This window comes from Pagrus major, chromosome 19 (assembly GCF_040436345.1).
Source record: "Pagrus major chromosome 19, Pma_NU_1.0".
NCBI classification, from domain to species: Eukaryota; Metazoa; Chordata; class Actinopteri; order Spariformes; family Sparidae; genus Pagrus; species Pagrus major.
Genome location: NC_133233.1, coordinates 15,298,681 through 15,326,453, shown reverse-complemented (window position 1 = coordinate 15,326,453; position 27,773 = coordinate 15,298,681). Strand labels below are relative to the sequence as shown.

General features: G+C 41.5%; 2 protein-coding genes across 2 annotated transcripts; one reads left to right on the top strand and one right to left on the bottom strand.

Annotated features, from left to right (window-relative positions):
• Positions 1-8,636: 8,636 nt before the first annotated feature.
• Positions 8,637-9,982, bottom strand: cbln2b (cerebellin 2b precursor). The gene is made up of 3 exons (XM_073488730.1): positions 9,695-9,982; positions 8,925-9,044; positions 8,637-8,834 (listed from the first exon to the last, which is right to left on the bottom strand). Exons 1-3 carry the CDS (start codon positions 9,980-9,982, stop codon positions 8,637-8,639), a joined length of 606 nt encoding a protein of 201 aa, XP_073344831.1.
• Positions 9,981-27,570, top strand: fbxo15 (F-box protein 15). The gene is made up of 13 exons (XM_073488062.1): positions 9,981-10,034; positions 11,426-11,492; positions 12,393-12,606; positions 13,669-13,693; positions 18,724-18,836; positions 21,377-21,481; positions 22,668-22,883; positions 24,431-24,634; positions 24,760-24,889; positions 24,975-25,057; positions 26,188-26,333; positions 27,001-27,125; positions 27,304-27,570. The coding sequence occupies exons 1-13, from the start codon at positions 9,981-9,983 to the stop codon at positions 27,568-27,570; spliced, it is 1,749 nt and encodes a 582-aa protein (XP_073344163.1).
• The last annotated feature ends 203 nt before the right edge of the window (positions 27,571-27,773 follow it).

Sequence of the window (27,773 nt, the reverse complement as noted above, 5' to 3'; positions counted from 1 at the left end):
AATCAAACCAGGCTAAAATAAAGTACACTCAAACAAAACAGGGTTAATTTTTGTGTTTGCTTATATGCATAAGAATTTGATCAAGTAAAATCTCAGGAAAACCATTTCAATGTCTATTTGTGAGTATAAATTGGCAGTGACACTCCAAAGTCGCAAATTATTCTGGGTAGAATCAGTATGTAGTCTGGATTCCTGTAGCGTGGATTTCTGTTTTGTTGATGTTGGGCAAACTTTCAACATCTCTGCATGAATTTCTCTGACACCTACGTACACTAAGTAAGAACCTCCTGTAACCAGCATCACTATCTTTAAGGTGAAGAAGTTTCTTTTGACAGTGCTGATAGACTGACCTAAATCTGGCTCCCGATAACACCTCCTCTGTCATGGGAATAATAACTTTCCTCTTTGCATACATTAACGCTATTTTTATTGTTTAACTATGTTGTGAAAAGTTCTCGGTTGAACTAATTCTGGTTCCTCCATGACATCAAAGATGGGAAAAAAAAAACAGCCATATCCGCGCGCGGGGGATCCAATCAATACTCACCATGTTTTCTTCACCTCTAACTCTCTAGATACTTATTATCACTGCACCTTGTGTTATATTAAAAGAGATGCCTTGTGTATTGGTCATAAGCAGGCTGAAAGGGGTAACTGTCTGTATCTATAAAGCAATACAGGAAGTTATTAGTAAACAGCTCATGTCCCTGTCAGCGCAGTACAAGACATTTCATGGAGTGCTCCGCATGCCATCACACATCTGGATTAATGCAATAACCCAAAGGAAAGTATTATTTTTTTTATTTCCATTCAAGCTGCAATATTTAAGAATTTTAGTTTAAAACGTGCAATAAGTAACAAAAATAATCAACAGAGTGTGAAGAAATAAGAGTTTTGAAGTAATGTCAGACATCTACATATTTTGTTGCAACTACTGATGTAGATCAGTATCCCAGTTGGGACTGCTAGCTGCAAGGCTAGCTGAGCTAACTAGCTTACGGCAGATACAGTTTGCAACAGTTAGCGGTTACTCCGTGGATATGCTGCCCCGTTTTTTCGGAGTATAAATATGAGAGTTGGCCAATTCTTACATATTGCACCTTTAGGGTGGCAGGAGTCCTGTGAGAGGTGTGTCAGCTTGATAGAAATGTTTCATTTACTTCTTACTGTTTGACTTTCAGATCTGTTGATGATTGTGTTTTTATGTATCTTGTTTTACCCTTCTTAAAGCAACATTATGTAACTTTTTTACCTTAAAGGTGCAATATGTAAAAATTAACTAAACTTATCAACACAATGTGAAGAAATAAGAGTGTTGATGTAATGTTGTGATGTGAAAAATGAGACCGTCACCGTCTTTCTGGATTATTTGTTTAATGCTGCTGGACTGTGGATTTCTTTGTGAAGTACTCGGGTTGGATTTTCCACGACAGTACAAAGGCATTGACTTCATGCAGAGAAACAGAGAGCAACAGTAGCTAACGTTAGTAAACTAACGACCGGCTTCCAGCACGACACAGAAGTTCCACAGAGCCCCTTTAATATTTGTAGTGTGACAGGAAACATGTGAGAGGTGTGTCAGCCTGACACTTTCAGATCTGTTGACAATAGTGTTTTTTTTATGTATCCTGTCTCATTTTATTGTATATGTGGTAAAAGCACACTCCTCTGAATTGTTACAAAGATTTTATGCAAATAAGATCAATAGAAACATAAACATACTGTACTTACATGTGACACCTGATTTGCTGTCTCTGGTCCAACCTGCTCTGGAAACAAACTGTGTATGAAATCCCTCAAATATTGAGTTATGTATGAGTTTCCATTAGCAATATAACATGGACTGGCTTCTTGGCTGTGTTAGGGGACGGTCTATTTCCAGTTATAGGGGCAAGAAACGTAACCTTATTAAACTCAGTGTTATATCCCTTCCAAATGATCTATAAAATCACCATAACCTGAATCCACACCCACACCTGTAAAAGTAATCTGCTGCTGCTGCTGCTGCTGCTGCTGCAGTGAATATGTGCATGTTTGTCGCTTTACACATGCCAACCTAGTGTGTGTTTGTGTATCTCTCAAAGAAACAGCAACTCTCAGTGTGTGTTTTCTCATCCAGCTAGTTGTGCTGAGGCACAGTTTTTCCCCCATTCTAATGAATGTAGTTAAACTGGTTAGGCGCTGGGATCCAGGATGCTTTCTCTCAGGCTTGCTGCGCCTGAATCTAATGTGTAGACAGATGATGTATTGGAAACCATCACATCAAGGAGTTGCTCATATGAGCCTGGGTTGCCTGGCTCTGTGTTGCTTACTGTCTGTGTGTGGCGGCGGCGGTGGTGGTGGTGGGGGGCTGCTGAGGGGGGGCGGGTGGGGGCTTGGACGAGGTTGTATTTTCTTTGGGGAATTGCGTGTTTCAGCAGTATGGATATTGCAGGCTGTGGCAGAAGGAATAAACAGACTTTCTCTGTCTTTCTCCTCTTCCCCCCCTTTTCTTCAGGGATGGGTCTGTTCACAGAGGCGGTTCTGTGACTGATGTTTGTCTGTGTTATGCGTCTATTTATTTGTTTGGCAAACAAATGCATTATTAACAAGCCACTGCCACATGTTATCCTCTCAGCGTATACTCTGTTTGCGTCAGTGTCTTTCCATTCAAGTGCAAATTAGCTAGGTCACTGCAGAACCTGAACTGTAATACCGAAAGCCTAAGGTGAAATTCTGATCAAAGGATGTGTGAATTATGTATGTAACTATGTATGGCTCATATAGTAAAAATATTTGAAGAAAATGTGCCAAAGCGCTCAACTCCGTCTTGCTCCCCAGTGAAAGAGGGCACAGGTGGTTTTATGTCTCATGCAGGTTACGTCTCCATGCTTTGCCGACAAAATGCCGCCATTACCATGGCCCGTGAAATTAGCAGGCCTCATTTGGAAGGGAACCCATGGAAAGAGGTTTTATAAATGATATAAAGAGGTCTGGACCATTAAAAGTGGTGATAAATCCTGACATTCAGTATGCATTTCCTTTTTACCTCGCAGCCACATTAGATATTAGATTGAGTGGGCCCCTAAGCGTCATTTCAGACCCAAAAGAAAGTGCCTGTAGGTTTGCCTGGGAACAGCTTGAATAAAAATAATGCTGTGAAAGGCTTATTCACACTCACAATCACACATAAGGCAATTTCAGCCATAACAGGGACTAGGACTGGGAGAAAATGAATCTATGGCAAAAGACACCTTTTCTGAGGGCTTTTTTTTCCCACCCCTCATGCATACCAATGTATTTAGCTCATCTGCAATCAAAAGGAAAGGTTGAAAATCTTGTTAGGGTCTCTCTCCTTTGGCAGCGAGTGTCTTTGAGGAAGATACAATGTACGTCCCCGCACTGACTTCCAATGGAGGAAAAAAAAGCAGAAGAGAGGTGTTTAAATTCAGGAAATATCCAAAGGCAAATATTGCATCAAACTGAGCCAGTGAAAGGCACATTTGGAGATAATTACTTAATAAATGTTGAGTTTTTCATGCTGCAGAGCTTCTCGGTGTATTTTTTTCTGCTCGGAGACGAAGCAAGTAAAGCCAAGTGTTGAGCCCCTCTGCTCTCAAAGCAAGGGTTGAGGTTTGGAGATGGGTCAGGAAGCTATTTTTTTCAGGGTCTCACAGTGTGCCAACACTATCAACGTGTTTTCTTGACCTCTGGTCTCTGAATGGGGAGGTAAATGTTGGGTGTGAAGAGGACAGCTTCCCACTGAATAACAGAAAAGTCTCCAGTTGAGGTTATCCTCGGTCTGTTTTCATGCCAGAATCTTCAAACCAGGGAAGAGATGTTTCAAGGTGAAAGCGCCAATTTATGTGCACTTTTACCAAAAACAAAATATTAAAAATTCAGCTAAAATCTGTGATTTTGATATTTGTTTTTAGGTCTATTTAGCGCGGAATCGCAGGTTAAATTGCATTTTGGATGGTGTGTGTAGCTAAATGTAGAGAGTACAAATGTAGATTAGCATTCTTGCTACAACACAACATGTTTAAAGGGGTAGGATGTAGTTTTGGAAACAAAACTCTGAGTCAGCTAATAATACAAATTCCAAATTATGTATCTACCTTCATAGCTGAATAAACAAGCCGTCCTCAGAGAAGAACAACGCCCCCACAACATTGTTTGAAACTAGAAAGGTGGCTAAAGTAAAACTGGATGAAATTTTGTTTTCCATTAAAACCAATCAATTGAGTTTTTTTCTTTTTTATTAAAATGTATCTCCAAAACTACATAGTGCACCTTTAAACCTTGTTATTGTATTGATGTCCATTAATCAAATAAACAGATACACTGATTAATAAATCAATAATGCACATAGCAACAAATGGTACATTATGTAAGTTTTTATGTTATGTTATTAGTATTTTTTTTTTTCAAAAAGCAAAATTATGAGCTATTTCAGCAACAAGCAGGAGCAGGGTTCAATTTCTACAAATTCCTTTTCCAGTGAAGGACTCTGTCATTCAGAGGAACTAAAGGAACAAATAAATTGTAGTGCTGTTTTGATGTGAGGAGGAGGAGGAGGAAGGGTGGCATTCATCTTGTTTGCACAAAATCATTTTTCCTGTTAAAAAAAAAAAAAAACAACAGCCGAGGGAAGATGACACTTTACCTGCCAACTATCATCCATGTTAAAACCGAACAAATCGCCCTCTGAAGCAACGCAAAGGCGACGTAATTAAATGTTAAGATGTTTGGAGACTACAAGGGGAGCTGAAATGAGTGTCAAAGCCGTCTTGATCTTCAGAGGACGCCTTTCAAATCAACACCGCACGACTTTAATTCTTACTCCTAAATGATTTTAATGTTTGGATTGAAGATATGTTTAGATGTTGCCAAAATATGAGCCACTTTGTTCGAGGCTGAATGAGCAGGAAAGGCTCTGTGATGTGACGCGCGTGTGCATGCGTCTACATAATGGTTCAAAAGTGCCGCTGCATTTGAGCCTGGCGTGGGTGTTTACGCAGTAAAACGACCTCATTAATGGATGACTGACGTGCTCGGTGAGAGTCTGGAACCAAAGATCCTTATGAGGAGTCTATTACATAATTTAGACGCCAATGCATGGAGCAGTGCCGCACCTTCCTGCTGTGAGGGCCTATGATCTGGCTGCATGTGCATATTAAAGGAGCAGTCCTCAAAAGGATATCATGAGGGCGTAGAGGCCGAGCGTGAACAAATGATGCTCCAAAGGAGCAAAAAGAGCCGTAAGAGTTTGAGGCTTTTTTTATGGCATGTGCAAGTTCTGTAATTATCTGCATGTGGGCTAAAAAGGACCGTTAAATTCCATCTGTGCTGCCATAAAAAAATGGACCCCATATTTGAAGACTAATTGTACTTTGGGGTGCATGAATTGTACGTTTACGCTCCAAAATAACTGAACAATGTGCACTGAAAGCATTGTGGGATCTTTTTTACACCATTTTGGATAAAATAACCAGCAAATTCAACAAAAATCACTCATGTTGCACCTGAATAATCCCATCTATGGAAGTTATGTTCTTTACGCGATGGATTAGATGTAAAACACAATAACCAGGAAGTGTTTTGGTCCCTATTTTCCCCATTTCCTGTGTGGGAAATACGTGTTTGACGGCTATCTTAATTATCTGAGGGAACCGTTTTGGAAACAGACTTTTCATTCCAGTATGGGCACAATTAGCACTTTATAGGCCAATTTAATACACTCTCCAAATCACTCTGATTTGCTGGCACTTTCTGCCGCTTTGCAGTCCTATTGCTGGCATCAGCAGGCTATCAGCAGGTCTACTCTCTTTGTTCTCAGCTGTTGTGTTCTGTCACACACAAGATGAAGGTATAAGGGATTTTTTTATTTATTTATTTATTTTAAGAGGAAGAAGCAAGCCATCAAACTCAAGTTCCCAGATGCTCACATGTGTGATATTAGCAATTATATATGCAAATGCTTTCAGGGCTCAGCTGCGGAACGAACTCTTATTTTTATGTTTCCTCGTGTTTGTTTTTGACACAGTACAATAGTCGAATGTTTCATCGAGCTGAGGATTACCATAAAGTGTCAACTCTTCTGGCAGATTTAGCACATCACTCATAAACTAAGTATTTTTTTTATGTGTTTACTTTGTTTTTTAAACGGACATTTTCTCTCCGGAATGACTTCCTGTTTGGATTTCATGATGTTCAGCCAATTCGAGGATCCTCATCTAGACATAAAAAAGGCTGAAAAATAAATGAAAGGGTATTTTTTTGAAGCTTTACAGCCTAAATTTAGCTGTTTGGAGCTTGATTAAGAAAAGCAATAGCAAAGTTCACAAATTCTGCATCCTCTCTTCTCTTCACGCAAAGTAATTAAGAAGCTGTTCTTTATTTTTATTTTTTTCCAGATCCCCTCCTCCAGATGTACCTGTTTCAGATGAGGACATTTACACGCACAGGAGTTAACACAGCTACAGCAACGCTCGCCCTCACAGCACTAACAAGGTCAATCTGAGCTGAAGCATTGACCTTTGACCCCGTAGTCTCACATCAGAGAGATCCATTACGGTATGATCACTTGCACAATTAAAGACACTTAAATGCAACTTCCATAAGTGCTCAAACCAGCAGGGTTTGTTGGCTTTCTCACTCCACAAACTGCGACTGGCAGTGATTAAACAGATCTAAAGCCTTTCAACCAGCAAGTGTCCCTAATATCTCCCACAGAACGCCACAGAGTTAAAATATTTAAAAAAAAATAGAGCCGTTGAATATATTATTGTCGGTAATTTGCTCTGAGTCAACATGTTTCTCTTTAACTGTGTTTTGTAATGTGATTCATTAAAAGATTCTTTCACAAGTCTGTGCTTTGATTCAGGTTCAGACCTGGCCTTGAATTTAGTTTGGGGGGGGTGGGATTCTGTGACTGTGTGTGTGTGTGTGTGTGTGTGTGTGTGTGTGTGTGTGTGTGTGTGTGTGTGTGTGTGTGTGTGTGTGTGAGAAAGAGAGAGAGAGAGAGAGAGAGAGAGAGAGAGAGAGAGAGAGAGAGAGAGAGAGAGAGAGAGAGGGAAAGGGAGGAAGAGAAGGAGAGGGTGGTGTGTGTATGTGTGTGTGTGTGCGCGCGTGTGCGTGTGTGTGCGTGTGTGGGCGTGGGCGTAATAGCCAGAAACGCTGATTCTCAAACAAGATGGCATCCAGTTATGTGATCAAAACCAAAGGAACAGCACAGGGCAGGGCGCTTGTTGAACTGCAAAATAGACATCTTTGATTTCTTTCACCACATTAGCCTCAAACGTACTTGATTTCCATCCTAACTGTATATATATATATAAATATTTTTTTAAGCTGGGGCTTCGTCTCTGCTTTGTTTCTGTGCGTCGTGCGCTGCGTAAAGATCTCATTTGCCACAATCAGCAGCAGCAATCATTTGTAAAGTTGGTTTTCTTTTAAAAAAGAAAAAAGAAAAAAAGAAATTCCAATCTTTGTTATCGTGCTTGCGTATTAGTTATAATCCTGTATTAACGTGTAACAAGTGCTGCTGCGAGACTTTTCCATGAGTCCAACTGCATGTTTCAGCACCTCGGACAGCGACTGAGGCACCAGTCAGCTCCCTCCTGAGGCCTTTGCTCTCGTCGAACTTCATTTACAAAAACAGTCACTTTTTTTCCTTCTCCCTGCTCCCTTTGAATGCAAAGCCATGAGAATAAAAAGCGACAAATGCGCTTAGCCTATAGTACAATACAATATCTTTTATTAAGCGGGACATATAGGGATTCTTCTAGTATTTCCACAATGTACATTTGGTGAGCAACGTCACTGAACATTAAATCAGTCAAAGCTACGCAGATTCCGAAATGTAGAACACACAATAATGTGAATATGTACTTTATAAATTATATAATTATTCTTTTTAATAAAAGGGCTCTAAGTCGTCTCCGGTGGCTGAAATATGTCGCCTTTTTTTCTCTTTTAAATAAACTCGTCGGCGGCCTACATTTGGCTTATTTTCAATATGTTCAGCATCCAAACGCAACACCATTGACAGCACAAAAACATAAAGTAAAAACTTCCACTCGTGCAAAAAAAATGCCTTGGGCGTGAAAGCACTTCTTCTTCTTCGTCTTCGTCTTCTTCTTCTGGTTGTCCATAATTCCATTTACTTCACTTTGGACGGAAACCATATATTCTTTAAGGCTATACAAACATAAAACAGAGCATAACACACTCGGCCTGTCCAGGACATCAGTTCTTCCTCTCATCCTCTCCTCTCTCTCGCTCTCTCTCCCCCCGTGTCCGTTCTGTTTTTGTGCCCAGGTACACACCCGTTTGTCTGTTGGCAAAGTTTGTTTTCCAAGCATGAAAAAAATCCACATACCCGACAAGCACGCGCCACTGGCCGATCAATACGTCGAATCATCCCAGATTGCGTAAAAGTTGACTGATGGATTTGAATATATGAAACTCCAAGGAAACGTTCATATTTGACTAGATAGTGGACGAGTGTAGGTATACAGATATTCGTCGGCTTTCCTTGGCTGACAGTTATTTAAGTTAAAAATAAATGGCATGTTTTTCTTTTTTTCTTTTTTTTGTTTTGTTCCTCGACATAAGCAGGGTCCCCCGTGCGACGTGGATCATCGCAGATCAGATTATAGCGGAAAGACTAGAAAGCCTGAGAAGGTGGAGTATTTCCATCCGCCCATTAAGGTGCCCCGTTCCAGCTTCAGATAGACGCGGTCCTCCCGCTCGACCATCAGCAGTACTCCGTTGCTGGCCGCCTCTCTCGTGACGTCCTGGTCACCGGCGAACGCTGATATAACCGGGTAATCATTCTGCATCAGGTTCACCTGCGGGAGAGGAGACAGGCTTGGAGTTTAATCTCACGCTCAACTCAGAAAAATCTCATCTATTAAACCATCTGTTCAATGATCGCTCACCTGTATGGTTTGCCTGTTGTAGACCTTCACCACGTGAAAGCTGAAACTATAAATCCCCCTCCTTGGAGCCTGGAAAACACTCGCTTTCAGATCGAAATGGTTGCCGATGTTCACTAAAACCTGTGATCAAGAAGGGGCGCACAATCAGATTTGTTTTTTCCATCTGCATGCTTCACTTAACATAACAGCTGTTTCTGTAGTAATGTATTGTTTGTCTCCGCCACGCACAGTGAGCACAGAGAGGCGTATCAGTCATACTCTGGTTCCGGTATGCCAAATGTTTTGGCTGCACTTCAGTCGCAGTTTGGGATGGCTTCCCGATTTGATGCCTATAACAGGCCGCTGTCCAAAGACCTCAGCCGTGAAAACTTATCAGAGCATCCGAACAAATGCAGCACAATGCTCACGTCAGTTCGGCCGAGGCCTAAGACGCATATGTGATAAATGATGCTGCGTGGATGATCATTCGTTTTGGCAGCGCGACTCTAAATCGCGCCAATTACGCACAGCGATAAATGAACCGCTTTCAAGGGGAAACAGCGTTGTGTTCTTTAGGGTTTAGAGATAGTCATGACTCAGATCGCACACAGCGTGAGCAGTGATATGAAATCAATGAAACGTGAGCTTAAACAAGTTGTGCTCGCCCACGGTGAACAGATGTGATGTATGATGTGGTGAGAGAGAAGAGGGAACATGGAGCTCAGATGTTGCCTCTTATCTGATTGATATTTTCTGGATTGTGTTGGTGCTAAATTGAGTAGACATCTGACCTGGTCAAAATAGATGGTCATGGACGTGTTGCTCATCTCTGACGGCTCGTGGTTGGTTCCACGCACGGCGGAAAAAGCCACCTTTGCCCCAGCGGAGCGGACTGATATGCCAAGTGAGGAGGTGACCCCTCCGTCCGAGGAAGGGTTCGAGTCGCACACCACCAGACACTTCCCTTCGAGCACGATGGGCTCCGTGTCGTTCTGGCCGAGGCAGGAAGCCACGCCGCATCCCAAGAGGAGTGTCAGAGCCAGCATGGCACAGGGTCCCGGGCAGCGCGCGGGCACCATGGTCGGATCGCTGATCCCGTGCTCACTGATACAACCCGGCAGCCCCTTGGAGGTTTGTTAGTACTCGATCACCTGGTCCAGACTTACTCCCTTCTCTCTTCTCCCCCCTCTCTCTCTCTCTTCTTCCTCTATCTGTGATGCTCCCTCACTCTCTCAAACACCCTCTGACACACAGACGCACTCAGACCCTCTCCGGCTGTGACTCCCCTCCCTCCTGTGCGTCTTAGTCGATTTTGGGAGGGTTTTCAGACAACTGTTGTTGTAAATCCTGGTGATTTAAGAGAGAAAATGAAAGTTTTCATGTCAGACCGCAGCAGAAAAAGAATCTTGTGTTGTTCAGTCTTTCAACTTGAGCATATCCTCTGTGCGTAAAATGGCCAGCGTGCGTAAAATGACCATCATGCGTAAAATAAAAGGCAGGCAATGTTATTAGATCAAAAAATGTAAAAAAAAATAAAATAAAAATCATGTCGATGGTAATCTACTATTGATCAAACCCAACTATTTGTTCAACTGCGGAGTGTTTCCTATAACTGTGCGCCGCAGCATTTATCAACAAATTATAATCTCCATGGAAAATTATCTTACAGTCCTCATTTCCCCTCGTTCTAAACAATAATTGTGGTAAAACAAGCACTTGCAGGCATTGCTGTTGAGGGAAAAAAAGGGCAAATCACAACCTACCTGCGCTCTCCATCCCGCTGGTGTGCTCGCTCTGCCTCTCGCACGACTGTGAACTGAGCGCTCAGATCGCTGGTGCTGAAAAAGCAAGAGTCTCTGGGCTCCCTTTCGAGGGACAACTCACGCCCATTCTTTGTGTGTAGCCACTGCAACGAGACTCTTCAGAAGTATCCCACAACCAGGAGCACATGCGTGGACTAATGGGTTTGTTTACATATTAATCAGTTGCAATGCTGTGAGCTCGGGGGCCCCTCAGGACTCAGCAGAGATCACTTGCTCTCAATGTCTTGTCATTCATGTGCTGTGGGTTTCTCATGGCTCTCCCTGATAAATCCGAAATGAAGGAGGATGCAGAGGATAACCTTGCTGTTACACGGTACATTCAGCATGCATGTACAGTATATGTCACTAATTTGAGACTTAAACGAGCATTTTTATGAGTCCAACAAAGATACTTGTGCGCCATCCAGTGGCTGCAGAATGCGCTGCATGGGCTCATCAGAGGCACAGAGAAGAATCAAAGCACATGAGCGGATAAAATGGTGTGGTATCTAGCTGTTCTTGCATGTTTTATTAATGAATACGTACCGGCATATCAGCAAATTATTTCACATGCACGTCGCACTTTACCAAACACCCCGTGAGGGAGTTGAAAGCAGGTGACACTTCAGAAAATGCCCACTTCACAGAGAATGACCTACACCTCTCTGTGACACCCTTAGCCTTTCTTTTCAATTCCTGACATGTCATCATCCTTTGAAGGGCCGTGTAGAGGGTCCCTATCTGTGCTCCACACCTCTGAGGAGTCTGAGAGTGGGCTTCACAAGAGGTGAACCCTCGGATGAGACCTTTAATGAGCTGTCATTTTCCTACTTAAAGACATGCTTCTGGCCACATTATGCATGGCGGCCGCATTAACAGGGGAAGTATGGACTGTCTTCAACCTTATCAGCTGAAGAGAATAGAGGGAGGAGAAGCCTGCGTTTCATTCAGTGTAGTTCTGTGAGACTTAACAATAAGGCACCCAAAAATGTGAGTAAGTTATGAGTAAAGAATGAATCAGGAACGACTTGATAGATGATCGTTAATGAGTTACTGTGAATAACTGTGATTGGAAGTTCAAAGTTACTATGGAACAGACTGGGAGATGCTATATTAATGAATCATTAGGTATTGATTAGCTAAATATCTGTGAATCCACATACTGACCACTTTCTTTATGAGTTGTTCCTGATTAACTTTGAATGTAGCCGCTGACTTTACTCGAATGCACAAAAAGAGTAACTAATGATTAAGTAATTAGTAATTTAATGAGTCTACTTGGTAACTACTCAGTATGATGTTTCAGTTTACTTGAAGATGTACAAATACTAATTGATAATGACAGGAATTACTATTAATGATTCTTTAATCATCAAGTCCCCCTGTTTTATTCCTTTTTCGCTCCTTAGTGACAACGGGTGTACCTTATTGTAAAGTGTTAACAACTGATCTGTATTTTGAATGCATGAAAGCATACGGATAGAAGGACAGGACAGAACTGAATCTTTTACTTAAAGGTACTGACTGTTCCTCTGAATAAGCATTAAAAGCCTTGAGATAAATACAGAATGTATCTACCAGCTGGCTCCATAAATGCAACGTCCTTGTTTAATGATCTAAGACTTGCACTACATGAGAAGACATAATTTTAGACTTAATCACGGTGATCCTTCTCCCACTTTCTCAGCTGCCTATTTGACAAACATTGCACCATTGGAGCTGAATGACAAACCATGCGGAAGAGTGACATCAGGTATCCGAGAGCCACAACTGACCCCGGGCCTGCAGAAGGACACACGGCTACAGAAAACATCAAATGTCAAGTACAGGCGAACATGCAACGGGAAAGGGATGTGGCCTACATGGCAGTACCATACCAGGGGCTGCCACTGCCCTCAAAGGTACTTCACGTCCACCGGGCAAGCTGATCAGCTAGACTGACAACACTGTTATGGTTATTTTCCCTGACAGCTAGCAGAGCCTACTGGCTTCCAGGAACGGGGAGGTCGATTGTGTGATGGGTCTTAAAGCAAGCCATCTGCTTTTGCAAAGAAAGCGACTTACAGTCAGTCTGGTTGTTTGTGTCTAATATTAGCACGATTTCCTTCATGATCTTGCTCAATGCAGGAGTCTTATATTAGTAATCTTGCTGTCACAAAGAAGTGAGTCCCAGTACCTCATACAGTTGCATAATACTTCTGTTAAAAATATGTAGTATGAGTCCCACCCTGTGTGCTCACGCCACCATATGCTTCACAAGGTCCAAGATACCCACTTTAAAAGAGATATGTGTGTGTCCATCTGCCTGCCTGTCCATCTGTTTGTGTGCAGCTATAAATGAGTCTTCATCTTCATCTATGAAATGAGGTCAGACTCTCAAACAAGTTCATTTTAAAGAGATCTCTCTCCCCCTCTCTTTCTCACTGCATAAAGCTCTGGCTGAGAGGGAGGGTAGATTGTGTTATGTTTCTCTTGTCTTACATCGGTAAGATGTGACCTCTATCTTAGCATGTGTGAGGAGGCAAATAACATCAATCTTGCCTGTTCCTCCCCTGCTAGCGCTGAGCTAACACCCTGATGAGGAGTTATATTGCTAACCCAGAGAAAGGTTATAGCAGGGCCCACTGTGCCTGCTAGAGCTTACAGTAACTGCTATTGTTTTTTTGTTTGTTTTGTTTTGGGGTTTTTTTTTGTGTTTGTGTGTGTGTGTGTACAGAAAGCAGGTTACCTCAAGGAATCAATTTTTTGCAACCTCTTGTGAAACTGAAGTGTTTATTCATCCCTCCACTCAAAGTAATAATATGGGTATTTTAGAAATCACACGTTACAGTGTTGTGTTGTGTTGTGTTGTGTTGTGTTGTGTTGTGTTGTGTTGTGTTGTGTTGTGTTGTGTTGTGTTGTGTTGTGTTGTGTTGTGTTGTGTTGTGTTGTGTTGTGTTGTGTTGTGTTGTGTTGTGCAACAGGATCATGAACAATATTTACCAGGATGTACTGTATATGTGATACCTACAATTTATTTTTTGTAGGTATCACAGTTGACACTTTCTGTCCCTTCATTTGTTTATTTTATTCTAGGGCTGGTAAGTTATTTCAGACGCATTTTTTGTTATATTTGTAGGAAATCTTTTAACATCCTGACAGCAGTCAGTAAATCAAATCAATATGACAAATTAAAGAAAGAAAAATCCAGTAACTGTGTCTGTTGCAGGCCACAGGATGAATCCAATCGGTTCATTCGACCCATATGAAAATACTGGACCGGCTACCTGTCTGCAAGGGCCTGCCTGCACTCATTGCGCATGACTGAAGTCTTACAAGTCCAGGCAGATATATTGCTAAAGCTATTAGCGAGCTAATTGCACAAGAATGGCAGAGAAGTTGCAGCCAGAATTTCCAAATATATGCTAGCTTGACAGCGTCGGGTAATAACAACAGCTATGTTTGCTGTTTACGTTCATAATGTTGTTAGATGTTTTCCAGAGGTGGAGTCCACACATTCTATACTCAAGTACAGATACAGATGCTTCTTTACTCAAGTAAAAGTAGGTAAGTTAAGGCTCTGAAATGTAATCAAAGTATAAAGGTAAACGTATTATTTCTTTGAGACAACAAATTCAAACAGTTCACTTAAATAAGGCCATGGGTGAGGAAAGTCGGCAAAGTTGCCTGGTTCAGTTTTATCCATGTCGCTGCCTCGGTCACTACCCGCCTTTTCTCCCAATTCTAGTCTCCCTCTCTGTCTGCTTCCATCTTGTCACATCTTTTACGTTGTTTCTTCCTGCTATGTTTACCATGCGTGATCTGTAAAAAATAAAAATAATCAATAGTTGTCCTCAAATACATTAAAACTAAAGTAACGAGCCTGTAGTAAGCACAAATATTTGTGTTAAAATGTAGGGAGAGAACGTAAAAAGCTGCCATAAAGTGATATTTTTGTACTTTATTTCCCACCTCTGATGTTTTCTTACATGTAAAGGAGACATGAGTTGGATATGGTTAGAAAGGACAATGACGTGCTGTGCTCACAGTACACCCCTGAGCCTGTTGTTCAGTAGCTAGCTAACTCAGTAGCACAAAGCACACAGCCTCTAAGCCGAAGAACAACTGAGCTTCAGTGGTACTGACACTCTGTTGCTCAGCCGCTAACTGAGTTCCACAAAGCACACAGCCTCTAAGCCGAAGAACAACTGAGCTTCAGTGGTACTGACACACTGTTGCTCAGCCGCTAACTGAGTTCCACAAAGCACACAGCCTCTGAGTCAAAGAAGAGAGCTGCAGCAGCTGCAACACTCTTCTTTAAGGGCTGACATTAGCACAAAGCACACAGCCCCTAGGCCAAGCTAACCCAGTTAGCACAAAGAAAGCACCTACAGCAGTGTAGCTAGGCTAACTGTGGCGCCAGGTAGCCTTTTCAGACTGAGGTACAGCTATTTTGCTTGTGTTGTTAAATGTGGGATTTAACAGTTGTTTATTTATGTACATATTAACAAAAAGTCTTAGAAGTCTTGTTCAACATAGCGAACTAGCAGCTAACACATCCTCCTGCTGGCCAGCGGGAGCTACAGGGAAGTCTGTATCTGTGTAGTCAGGCAGTGCACGTTCATTTGGGGTTTCTACTATCTTGCCAACCCCAGCCTTAATAGGATCAATTCAGGTCAACATTGTTATAAATGCAGCGGACGTAACGTGTATACGTGTCTAACTGGAGCTGATTTGCAGTCCCTGGTTAGGTTTTTAAATTCAGGATGCAACCACCAAAGAAGCCTGAAGATAAATATGATACAAATGTTGCATTTGCACCTTATGTAGCTTATGAGATTCTTTTTTTTTTAGGGTTGAACTAATGAACTCTCTCCCCAGTCTGGATGTTGTCAAGGAGCAGCTCTGCAAGAACTCAGTGAGGACACTAAATAAAGGGTTAGTGACAAATGTCCGGTTCACCACAGGATGGGCCTCCACTAATCTAATAACTCCCACGTTCCCAGGATGTGGCTGGTTCGCAGCACGCAGACCAAAGGTATAGGCTCGACCACATGGAATTGAATGTGTATTATCTGTTATGATATGCTTTGTGGGAACTAAGAGAAAAGTGTGAGGTTGTGATGTAACATGCTGTGTTTTTTTCTTTCGGCGCAGGAACAGAAGGAACTGAGCTGCGGTTTCACATCTACACTAATCCAGATAAAATGAAGATGGGATTTAGCTAATGAAACAGGAAACTTTAATAAGCATTGATATAACCGGCGAATTGATCATAGCTTTTAATGAAAGAAGATTTAAGGTAAAATGCGACTCTACCTGACACGATGATGCAAGTGAGACTGTAGGCCCCCCTCAATGAGGAAACAGACAGGAAATACACAAGAAACAAACACGTTGATTTGATTTAACTATTTAATTTGCTGTGTATAGGGGTGTACCTATGCATGTACTGTATATATACATATATATAAACTGTCTATATGTAACAGGTGTTGTAATATGATTGCCATTCATCACATGTAAGCCTTTTGAGACTGTCTATGTGACGTTTTAATGGTGTGTTATGTGTGACCTACCACTCAACTCAAACTCAAACTACTTCCCGCTTCTCTTCAATTACTCCTCCAACATATTCCTGATTGCACACAGAAGTTGCGCGATGAATCCGCCATTGTTCCTTAGAAAGCAACGTCGTTACCCAGTATGTACGATAAGCGCCATGCTAGATGCCGATGCTGTTGTGTAACTCGTCAGGCAATCCTGCCTCTTTTGCCTCTGAAACGCTGGCATGCTATCCAAAGTCACACACTGGGGCGGAGTTATGCTGGCGTTGTTGGTTCAGAGAAAACAAAGACAGAGTAGTGACGGGCCTTCCTTGTGGCAGCATCACAGGATCTTTGTACGAAAACAAGACAAAGCCAAAAGATCACTCTTTTTCTTTCACCTCTGGCTAGTGGGGCCACACTAAGCCTGGACATCAGCTGAATCCTGATCTGCACATGATGTGCTGAATTCCAGCTTCAGACAACTTTAAAAGTGAGAACTTTCTGGAAGAATTCTGCTCAACATCAGTGTTTAAACACAGCAAAGGACGGCCCAGAGCTCCAGGGAGGCCAACAGGAGAATCGACACTGTGCACCATTTAATAATGTGCACATTTATTCATTAATTAATTCTTATGTTGAGTATTTGTTAGCTGTGTGTGTCATTAAGTTAGTAGTTTAACATACCTTTCATTTTTAAAGAACCTGTTAATTAAGCATTACAATCATTTGGCTGTTTTTTCTTAGTGGTGCCCTCAGGTCAGTTTAATACAACTTTAATTATTTTATCTAACACAACTATCGATTATTTCTGTAAGTCCAAAGTTGAATGCAATCACTCTATGTAATCTTTTTATACATAATGTGTTTACGCTATATCAGTTTAGTGCCTCTTTTAGGCTCACTAATTATGTTACATATTCTAATATCCTTTAATCCCTTCTTGCTACATTATTTGGTGCCGCAGCGTGAGGCCTCTTACATTGTTTGATGCCCCAGCATGAGGCTCTACATTATCTCTTTGAGGTCTGTTAATTACTGTTGAATATTTTGGTATTCTTTAGGGGCGCTCTTGCGACATCAATATGCATGTGTCTATGTGTGTACTGTGGCCTGCATGACTCATAGCCCGCTCTGACATAATGGAGATGATGATGTCATCGGAGTTATCTCACTTGGAGCCAACAAAGTAACAACAGGAAGCCTGCATTACAAACTGTGGGTGAGGACTTTTAAAACAAGGCGGCATGGAAAATGTATGATCCAGTGCTTTCGGAGATTCACATATAGGCTACTAGAGACTGAAATTAAGCATATTTCAGCTTCAGCTGCTTTGGTTTTGATTGAAGTCCCCAAGCTTTGTGGAGATGTGATACTAAATCACTTGTGGACCTTTAAAACCACAGCAACCCTGCAGAAATCCAGTAGTGGAAGTAGGCTACGTAGATCTTTTGCTTTTACGCTACTCAAAATTAGTCAGGGATATGGGTGCATATATGCAGTTGCATGGATATGCAATAAAAATCAAATGAAAAATGTTGCATTATTTTGCAACTAAAAATATTCACAAAACACAAAATAAGTGAAACACTAAATAATATCCCTAAATAATTCTGAGTAGTGTAATACCACGGTGTAAATATACATTACGAGTCATGCATTCATAGATTTACTTGTTTATAAGTGTAAATTCACTTATAAACAGTATATATTTTTTTAAAGATAATTTTTCAAGTCAAGAAAGTCGCAGTTTGTTGTAAATAAACAAAAATCTCATCTAGCTTTGTGGTAAAGGCTCAGTGAACTACAAGGTCACACCACCACCAACATGGCCGGTGACTTGGCACAGAAAAGGCACTAAAAAAGATGAAATAAATCTGGAGCAGATTATGTGAAAGGAAAGCGTGTAAGTTCTGTGAGCAAGCTAATATACTATGTTTAAGTTACAGGCTTTGGCGACCGTTTCAACGAGACGACCTCACTAACTCCTGTTGGCTGTGTAGTCTTTATAATGACGTATATACACTTATATTTCAAACTGTGACTTTATTGACTTGGAAAATTATATTCTAAATTGACAAACATCATATATCTGATTCGTGACACAATACTAACTATTTTTGTCTCTCTCCATTCACTACCATACAAAGTTTTATTTTCTAAAATGAGGTCCCATGGGGGAAACCGGAAGGGGCGTGACTTCAGCACGCTATTGACGTATCTCCGCTTTTATTTTGAAGGCAACTTTACCGGAAGAGGGAGAGGAAGCTGAGCGCACGTCGCCATGGCGACTGGACGCTGAGAGAAACGTCATGTTACATTTATAGTTTGACATAAAGACGGCTGCTAAAAGGTAAAACAAACTCTTTACTTACCAAACGTATGTTGTTTACACAGAGTCGTTAACATGCTAACGTTACGCTGTAAAACAAACATGGCTGCTACATGGCCTCAACTTCCTAACACATAAATTAGCTCCCGTCTGTCTCAAAGGGGTCAAGACCGGTGAAACAAATGGCTGCGGTTACTTCCAGAGTGCGGGCGGTGAGGACGTCCAAAAGAGCTGACAAATCATCTCCAGCGTCCTCTCACAACTTCGCGGAGAGGTAATCTATCAGAAACATGCTCATATTTTCACCTGGGTGGCATTCAACACTTCAGCCTGGCAGTGTTCAGAGGCTGTGGCATGTCAAGGCTTTATTGGCCCCTGTAAGTAAAAGGATTTATGGACCGTGTTTGCAGCAAAACGTAATAAAAGCCCAGCAGAAATCAATACAGGTAGAAGACACTTCACTATATGTTCAAATTAAGCAATCTGATTCGTTCCCCATCGAATGAAGGCAGTAAATACAGCAATGAAACAGCAGGTCACAGTAACAAGTCTGCATGCGATTGCTTTTCTCCCTACAGACTGTCTAACTGGTTTGTCTGCGTCTGTTATTTCTTATGTGTGAAATGCCAAACAAGTGTGTGCTGCCATTAAAGCAGACGAACATAAAAAGCATAATGTTAAGATAATTGTTTTACCATGGCGCAGTAACATTTTCTTCTTTTTTTAAGAAACTCAAACCTCAGTAAGCACAAATCTACCTCTCTCTGTGTTTTAAAAGTTTGCTGGATGAATATAATTAATTAAAGCAATGCAAAAGCAGGACTCACTTCACCACTGAGCCTACAACACCGACCGGCGCTGTAAAACCAAATTTGCGATGACATACTAAAGAGAAAAGCTGCAAATCCTCACTAATGAAACAATGAAACAATGAAACCAGAGAAAGTTTGGCATTTTTAGCTGAAAGGCTTGAGGGATGGAAATGTCAGTCTTTTGATCAGTCATAGTCCCTTCAGGTTGAATTTGACTGGCTCTTGTGCTTCTCTGACTTTACCTCTAGCACTACCAGCAAGTTGTCTTCGACTTTTAAGAAAATGACAGATATCGGATGGATTGCTGTGAATCTTTGCACAGACATTCATGGCCCTCAGAGGATGAATCCTGCTGACTTTGTTGATCCCTGACTCTCCCTTTTGCGCCACCATAAGGACGACATCCTTTGCTTTGAGTGAAATGTCTTAACAACTACTGGATGGATTGTAGTGCTGTCACTTTTTTCAACAATCTAGATCGAACGAATTTGAGATTGCATTCAAAACCCCGAAACAAAAATACTTCTCAGATGTTGTGGTGTTGTTACCGTCCACTCAGGACGGCTGTGCTCGCGATTGTCCTCCATTTTTGTTGCAAAAACAACATAACATTAATGTAGCTTAGTTTACTGATAGGTCAGTAGGGCCATAGGTCAGTCTCAACTGTACTTTGTGTTTAGCGCTAATAAGCAAGCAATGGTATGATAACACACAGGATGGTGAATATGGTAAACACTGGGTTAGGCATTGGGCATTTAAGCATGCTAATGTTAACATAGTTTGAAACAGCGCTGTGCCTAAGTACAGTCTCACTGAGTCACTAGTTAAACGTAGTTGTTGAGGTATTAAAATTTCTGATGAATTTACTGTTGATCCACTAATCTCATTTTAACTCTATTTTCTAAAAAATAATGGTATTTTTTCTCATCTTGTAAATCTTGAAATCGTAAATTGTTTTTTTGGTGTACTGGCGTAAGAAAAACTTCTTCCATCTTTATGTGCCAACTACCTGTCATACTGTAAGTTCAACTTGTAACTTTTGTGCCATAGCACTTTTTCCTAACTCCTAAAAAAATGCCATAAATGACTTAAAACGGAGCCTCTGCATGCTGACAGCTCCAAATGTCACTGAGAGGTTGACTGTTTGAGTATTTTAAAGCTGAAAAATGCAACACTCCCTGTGTTAAAACTGCACCAAAGATGATTTATTCATTAAGTGACGCATTTCAAGAAGACATTTCATCTGGTTGTTGGTATGCAGAGGAATTTTTAGTGATTGACCAGGCAGGTACCGTGAACATGTCATGAATATATCACTTACTGAAGTGATTTAATTAGACCGCATTGGTATCATTAACCAGGACAGGTGCAGGCGGACAAACCTGATCGATATTTCAAAATGACGAATATGGAGAGTATCTCTAACCAAGAAGATGTGCTGATTTGCTAGCTTTTTAGCACATTAAACCACACAGAAAGGTGTAATTATGAAAAGAAACATTACAGGTTACAGATTGTATCTGTAATGTCCAAACATAGTTACACAAGAAAGATAAAAGACCTCACATTGATGACTTGAGATTTCACACAGATGAAGATTTCTTGTTCACACTTTGGATGTCACTCACACTTTAATTCCCCACTTCCTGCAGCCTGAGAAGGTTCTTTGTTCTGACACCACTGGGTGTCAATTAAGGAGGATGTAACACACTTCTGTTTGTGATTTAGACTAATACGATGAAAATGTGACATTTTATTCAAAAAACAGTGAGCCCTGAAGTTATCGTTGTGTTTGTTTTATACCAAGTCTGCTAAATGAGAACATCAACACGGGTCATTTCATTTTGTTCCCAGAAATGTATGATAAGATTGCAAAGTAGTCTGTCGAGAGCAAATTTGTTTCATACACTGGTGCCTCTAAAGAACTGCATGCTAAACAACAGGTGGCAGGAAAACACTGGTGTCACTTCCTTGTAGTGATGTTTAATTACCTTTTCCGTAGACTGCCATCTGAGATCCTGATTAAGATTCTGTCATACCTGGATGCCTCCGCTCTTTTCAGCATCAGCCACGTCAATAAGCTTCTCCATCGGCTCGCCAATGATAAGTAAGTACCATCCAGGCCTTGTTAATGCAACTCACATAGTACGTTAAATCCATGAGTCTGTTAAGAAGATAGTCCGACAGGAAGCAAAGATAGTTTTACAAATCAGGAAGTGTCTGAGCACTGCGCTGCAGAGAATTAGTTTTTTTTCTCTAAACAAGTGAAAAACATACCAGTGCAGTGTAGGGCTGCAACTAATGATTCTATAGATTGATCTGCCAAACACTTTGTTGATCAGTTGATTAATCTTCTGGTATCAGATTGTGAAAAATTATAGACCAATTAAAATTGATGGATTTGTTTTAGCCACAATCCAAAACCCCCAAATCTTCTGTTAACTGTCAGACCAGACTAAAACATAAATACAGTATTATTTTAAAAACTTGAGAAGCAGTACATTTTGGCCAAGTCGAACCTAATAGTTCCTTACAGATACTCATGTTTGGATATTTCTTGACCAAGTTGATCTCTACTGAAAACAGGTTGAAAAATGTAACTGCAGTGTCAGATTGATTCACTTTTTAAGTAAATATGGCTTTTAGGACTGAGTTGAGTGAATTAAAAAAAAAAGATTAAATGGCAATTTTTGGGGGGATGGGGTTTGGGTGGAGGGGGTATCTAAGACAATCTGGCAACCTCTCTTTGCTTTACCATAAATTACCCCCCAGTGAATTACAATGTGTGGCTAATATATGGAGAATCTGAATTTTTAAAGTGTATTTATGAATATAGTGAATACACTGTGGAGACATTATTGCTTTCAGGGATTGTGAAACATTTATAATCATATATTAGGTACTCAAAGCATAATTTCCATGAAACCTAAACTAGAAATTTAGCAAGAAGTTCAACCCAGAAGTGGTGTCCATGCTTCTTCAGCATCAAGAGTCTTGGTTTTTGCCAGTTTGTGGAAAAAAACGTATAAATAGCTGAGTTATACAGTATGTGCCCAACAACTGTTCTGCCTCGCGTTGGCCATCTTGCGTTAGATAGCTCACATTTAGCGACATGAATTTAGTGATGTCAATGCAATTGTCGGGGGAAGATGGAATACCACATTTAGTGGCTGAATGTTATCAATAACACCTTTAATATCATCCAATCATTTGTTTTTTAAGCTTTTGCAGTCATTTTCGCACACAGTAATCTCTCACTTTTATATACGTATCTTCCAATATCATTCATGCAGTGCTCTGTGGAAGAGGCTATGCATAGCAGAACTCTACAAGAATAAAAAGCAAAGAAGAGCGATGGCCACGAAGGAGGTGCTGGATCACGCTGCAGGCTACTGGAAGTGGCGGTACTTCAGGACTGTAGCCAAATGTGACACGTTCAATTGGAAAGGACAGCTTGGACGCATCAGCTCTCACACTGGGCTGCCCAACCGAACGGCGCAGGTCCTCAGGTAAGAGACTGAGCACGGCGAAAAAACTGCTTTATGAAAACCGCTTAGATGGAGTACCTGAGGTGTGTGATTTGTTTAATGTACCAAGCACTTCATTTCACTTAGCCAACACTTGAGTAGCCTGAGAAGTGTTGCTTTTGAGTTAAGCTAATCGAGTGCTCGCAAGCTTTTGAACCCCTTACCTACTGAGGTTGGTGAAATGTTTCATTTTCTCTCTGAAAATCCTCAAATAGTTTTATATCTTCCTTTTATCTGCTTTTTGAACCACTTAATACGAGTAGTATCTGTCATACTTACATGTAACGCCAAGATCTGCCGTTTGCGGCCTGTTAGTTATGTTTATCTGTTTCACACTTGGAAGCGGCTCTGAGAGGTGTCATGGGAGCCCGTGCAACCCGTGTTTGCGGTTAGCAAACAGCAAAACTTCCACCCTCGCTGTCAAGAAAGTTCAAGGGGAGAGAGACCAGAGGACAGTTCAAGCCGCTGGCAATCAAGAATAAAAGCGTGGTTTGTTTTTCATATCGCACTTAATGACAGTTTCTTATTAAAGGTGAGAAAGGAGGTCTCTGTCTGAACGCGATGTCTGCTCAGGGGGAAGCCAGCACGCAGGGGAGAGCTCCCTCATCGCTTCCACTGCGGTTTCTGCTGTGTTTTTATAACCTCTGATTAGAGGCTGTGCAGCACTCAATTTTGAGTTCTGTGGCAGTCGCCATGGTACAGAGGGGAAGTAGAAATAATTGTGTTCCTTGCAGAGGCTGTCTGAATTGTTGAAATAAATTACTTATCCCCCCCCAACTCCTCATCCACAGCTTACACACACACACCTTCCCCTTCCTCCCTCCTCCCACCAGCTCAGACAATTCCCTGTGGGGGTTTGTCTGTTAGAGACACTGAGGAGCATGCGATTTACCTTGGTAATAATCATTTCACAAGACATCACACATACAGACAATGCAGGAGTGAAATCCCCTGGGTCATCCGGGGCCTCCTGGGCTGCTCCAGTTTTTAGCTTTGTTCCTCCGCTTAATTGATATTGGATGGTGCCTCAGCGAGACACCGCCTGCATCACAGTAGGGGCAGTCCTGAATCACAGTTTAGACAGAATTGGATCAAGACATTTATCACAACAGCTGCGGTTGCATTTCATTTGTTGCATATCATTTCATTAAGAAGAACAGCCTAACCGGAGTCATGCTACTCCCCGCTGCTGTCAGAAGAAACGTAATAGCCGTTAAACTCATAGTTTGCCTGATTTAAAGAGCAAGATTCGGCTCTACCCAATTATTTGCATTGCGTTTTCTTCAAATATATCCTTAAAACATTTGATTTGTGTTCAGAAATTGCAGTTCACTGGGGCATCGTGTGGCTATTAGGGAATATTAAGCGAGTTATTTCCCTCTTTATAAAGTAGGGAACCTATTCATTTCAGTTGTTTCAGTCCCAACCCCTCTCTCCCACCGTATAAACAATTGTACACGCCTCTGTTGCAAAACCCTGTCACATCTTATCGCTACAACCCTGTGTTGTGTTGTGTTATCTTATTCCAGAAACTTGGACGTCACCTGGGAGCTGACGGTCTCTGATAAGTCGGGGCGCGAGGGCAAACATGAGCTGAGCTGGTCCCGCTTCTCCGAGACTTCTGTGACACTGTGCTGGAGCGGAGGAGGCTGCCTGCCCGACTACCAGCAGATTTCCACCCTTCAACTCCACGGTGTCAGGAGGATAGCCCTCAACTGCCCAGGCCTAAAGATGTGAGACAGCCTTGCGTCCATGTCCACACACACACACAAACACACACACACACACACTCTCCCTCTGTATCTGTTTCCTCTTTTCTCTCAGTGAAACCCGCTGTTTTCTCTGCTTGCTCTGTCAGACCTGGCTCGAGGTCCCTCATGGAGAAGTTAGACGTGCAGACTCTGACTAAAAGCGTGCAGGTCATTGGCCGAGACAGACTGGTCGAACTGAGGCTCGTACAGCCTGGCTTCATCATCGGTGTCTGGAGGGTAATTCTTTATTTATTAGATACTTTTGTTTTACTTAAAATGACCGGTTTAGCGGGAGGGATTTAAGCTATGGCTCTCTTCCCAGGACCAGTCCTCTGTTGCCTTCATCATGCTCACCCTCCACTTCCACAGGCTGGTGGAAAGAAGCATCGAGGGATCTTCTGTTTGGTAGGCTGCATTTGAACAGGCACCTTTGTATGCACATGCTCACATGGCGTGCAGTGTATCACCATCAGCTGGTTAGGGCTCAAACGACTACAGGATTCATCTGATGGCCCTGATGTGACCCATCTGCGATGCACAGCAGGGTGGGATTTGAAGCATCTGCGTCACTGAAACCTGAATTTCACCAACACAGCTGATAGTGTGACTGTACCCCGTTTACGTATGTACGTATATATATATATATACATATATATATATATGTATAGAGAGAGAGAGAGAAAGAGAGGATGCTCTCCTTGTCATGTGTCAGGACCAGTTTCACCGGTTAATTATTTATTTTTAAATCATTTGCCATCAGGACACAGTGCAGGTGTTAATTCCAAGCGGCTGGAATTATTAGCAGACATGAACTCATTAGCACTTTAACCTTAGAACATCAAATTAATTAAAGAAATTTGCTTCTGTTGTGAATAGTTTAGTTTTAATTAAACTGAATGATTAAAAACCAGTGGGCTAGATCAGGTTCCCTACCCATGGTTCAGGACCCATCAAAGGGCCCCAGCAAATAAATCAGGGGGCAACACAGATGAAAACAATGTATATTTTTTTCTGATATGGTTGTTTTTCTTGTGAAAAACTAAACTGTTACCTTTTATGGTCTCCAAGTCCTGCAAACAAAACAGTCTCAGAGGGGAGAATTGCTTTTTTGTTGAGCTACTCCCAACCTTTGTCCACACTCGATGCGGTGAGGAGTCACAGGTAGACATTTCTTTGAAGGGTCATGATTAAAAAAAGGGTTGGGAACCACAGGGCCCAGCCCCACCGTGTTCGCATTTTATTTTCCATGCATCTGAAAATAAAACACATTTGTGATAGTTACTGTGATATTTAGAGCTGGAGTTGCTGTACAGTCTTCACCTTGAAGGTGTGAGGCTCTGACTCCAGCACAGTGTGGTCATAGCTCCCTCTCCTGGTTTCTCATGAGAGCACAACGTTACAGCACATTATGATCACAGTCCATGAAAGTTAAAAAAAAACTCTGACACCTTTTTTTAAATGTAAATACAATTTCTTAATGTTCTCTTCACTCACTACAGAGTTTCATTTACTTTTTTGCTCTTTCCTTTCTCCAGCCCATACGTGGAGCCAGCAATCACACCCCCTTTTGATGACATAGACCCTGCACACGGTCTCCATGATTACCAGCTATACATTGTTCTCCACGACACTGTGTGCGAGCTCATGTCCGGATGCTTCTCCCAGCTCTTCTGCCGGAGAAGTAATTTATTTATACTCACATTCTAATCAGACTAGGTGTGATTCATGTGCATGGTAACCAGTAGAGGAATACAGGGTTCATGTAAAGTGCAAGAATCAATTTGCTTAGCTGTGTCTATTTTTCTTTTTGCTCTTATTCCTTTATTAAAAAATCTTGCACTGCATATCTATAGTTATAATGTAGGAACAGGAACTGTTTCTTATGCATTGGATATGTCGTGTACTCCTACAGTAAATAGGACAAACCCCAGATACGACTTAGCAACGGGAGTCTGCTCAGCTCATAGAGCCCTTTGGCTCAGCTATTAACCAGAAAGCTAATGTTATGCTAGCAAGATTCACAGTCTATAACACTGTGCATGGTTGACAAACAGTAAATGTCATTTGATGGTATGTTTAACAACAAGGCTAGCTAGTTAGCCATGTCATGGTCCCCAAATCAATATCAAGATTTTCGCAAACAATCATTATATGGCTCATGGATTTAAATCCGGGGAACATCACAATGTTTGTATCATCTCATATGATTTCTTTCAAATCCGCAGAATCCCGTGTTTTTTTAAATTATTTTTTAGGTCGACGCTTTTAGCTTTTACAAATCAGGTGACCTAAAACCAGAATGCTAATTATAATAGACCTACTTATCGTGTGTTGTTGTCTTTGAACAGCAGAGATCAGTGACGGCCATATCCAGCTGACTGCCATTAGCAGGACAGACTGTTCGCAGCGCACACAAGTGTCGGGCAGCATCACCCTGCCCTGGAGGTGTGAGGCCCTGCAGGGCGCCATGCAGGTACAACATGTGCTGTTGGCTACTGTTTCTCTTTGTGTTTTAGGGAGAAAGAAATGCATTCTGCTGAGCAGAATGCAGTTGAAATCTCTACTATACATAATAAATTAAACCCCACTGAATCCTTAACAGCCCCCATTAAAAGGACCTGACACGTTTATTACCTCACATTTTTTTCTAGAATTGCTGCATCATGAGTCTGACTCTGCTGGATGAATTCAAGAAACCCTTCTGGTGTGTCAGCTCTCCCGTCTCCATGAAGCCGGAGAAGACGCCCGTCTCCTATGACTACGACGGTGAGCACTTCCTGATCCACTATCAGGACTCGGATGGTCAGGTGAAGATGGAGCTCGCATGGATGGAGGAAGAAAAGAAGTTTTTCCTCATAAGCTTAGTTGTCTTAGTGGCTGTTGGCAAAGTCAACAAGCATTTCAGTAGAGATTACTGAGCCTGCAGAAGTTTTATGTAGTCATTATGGTAAAAATACCGTCATGAAGCATATTATACCTGTATACAGTATTCTGATATCTTCTTATGTTTACAACACCTTGTTGATGGAACTATAGACTGTACCACCAGAATAATTTGACACTTTCTGCCGTTAATAATTTTTCACTTAATTGATACTTTTGAAACAGAAGTTCATTAAGA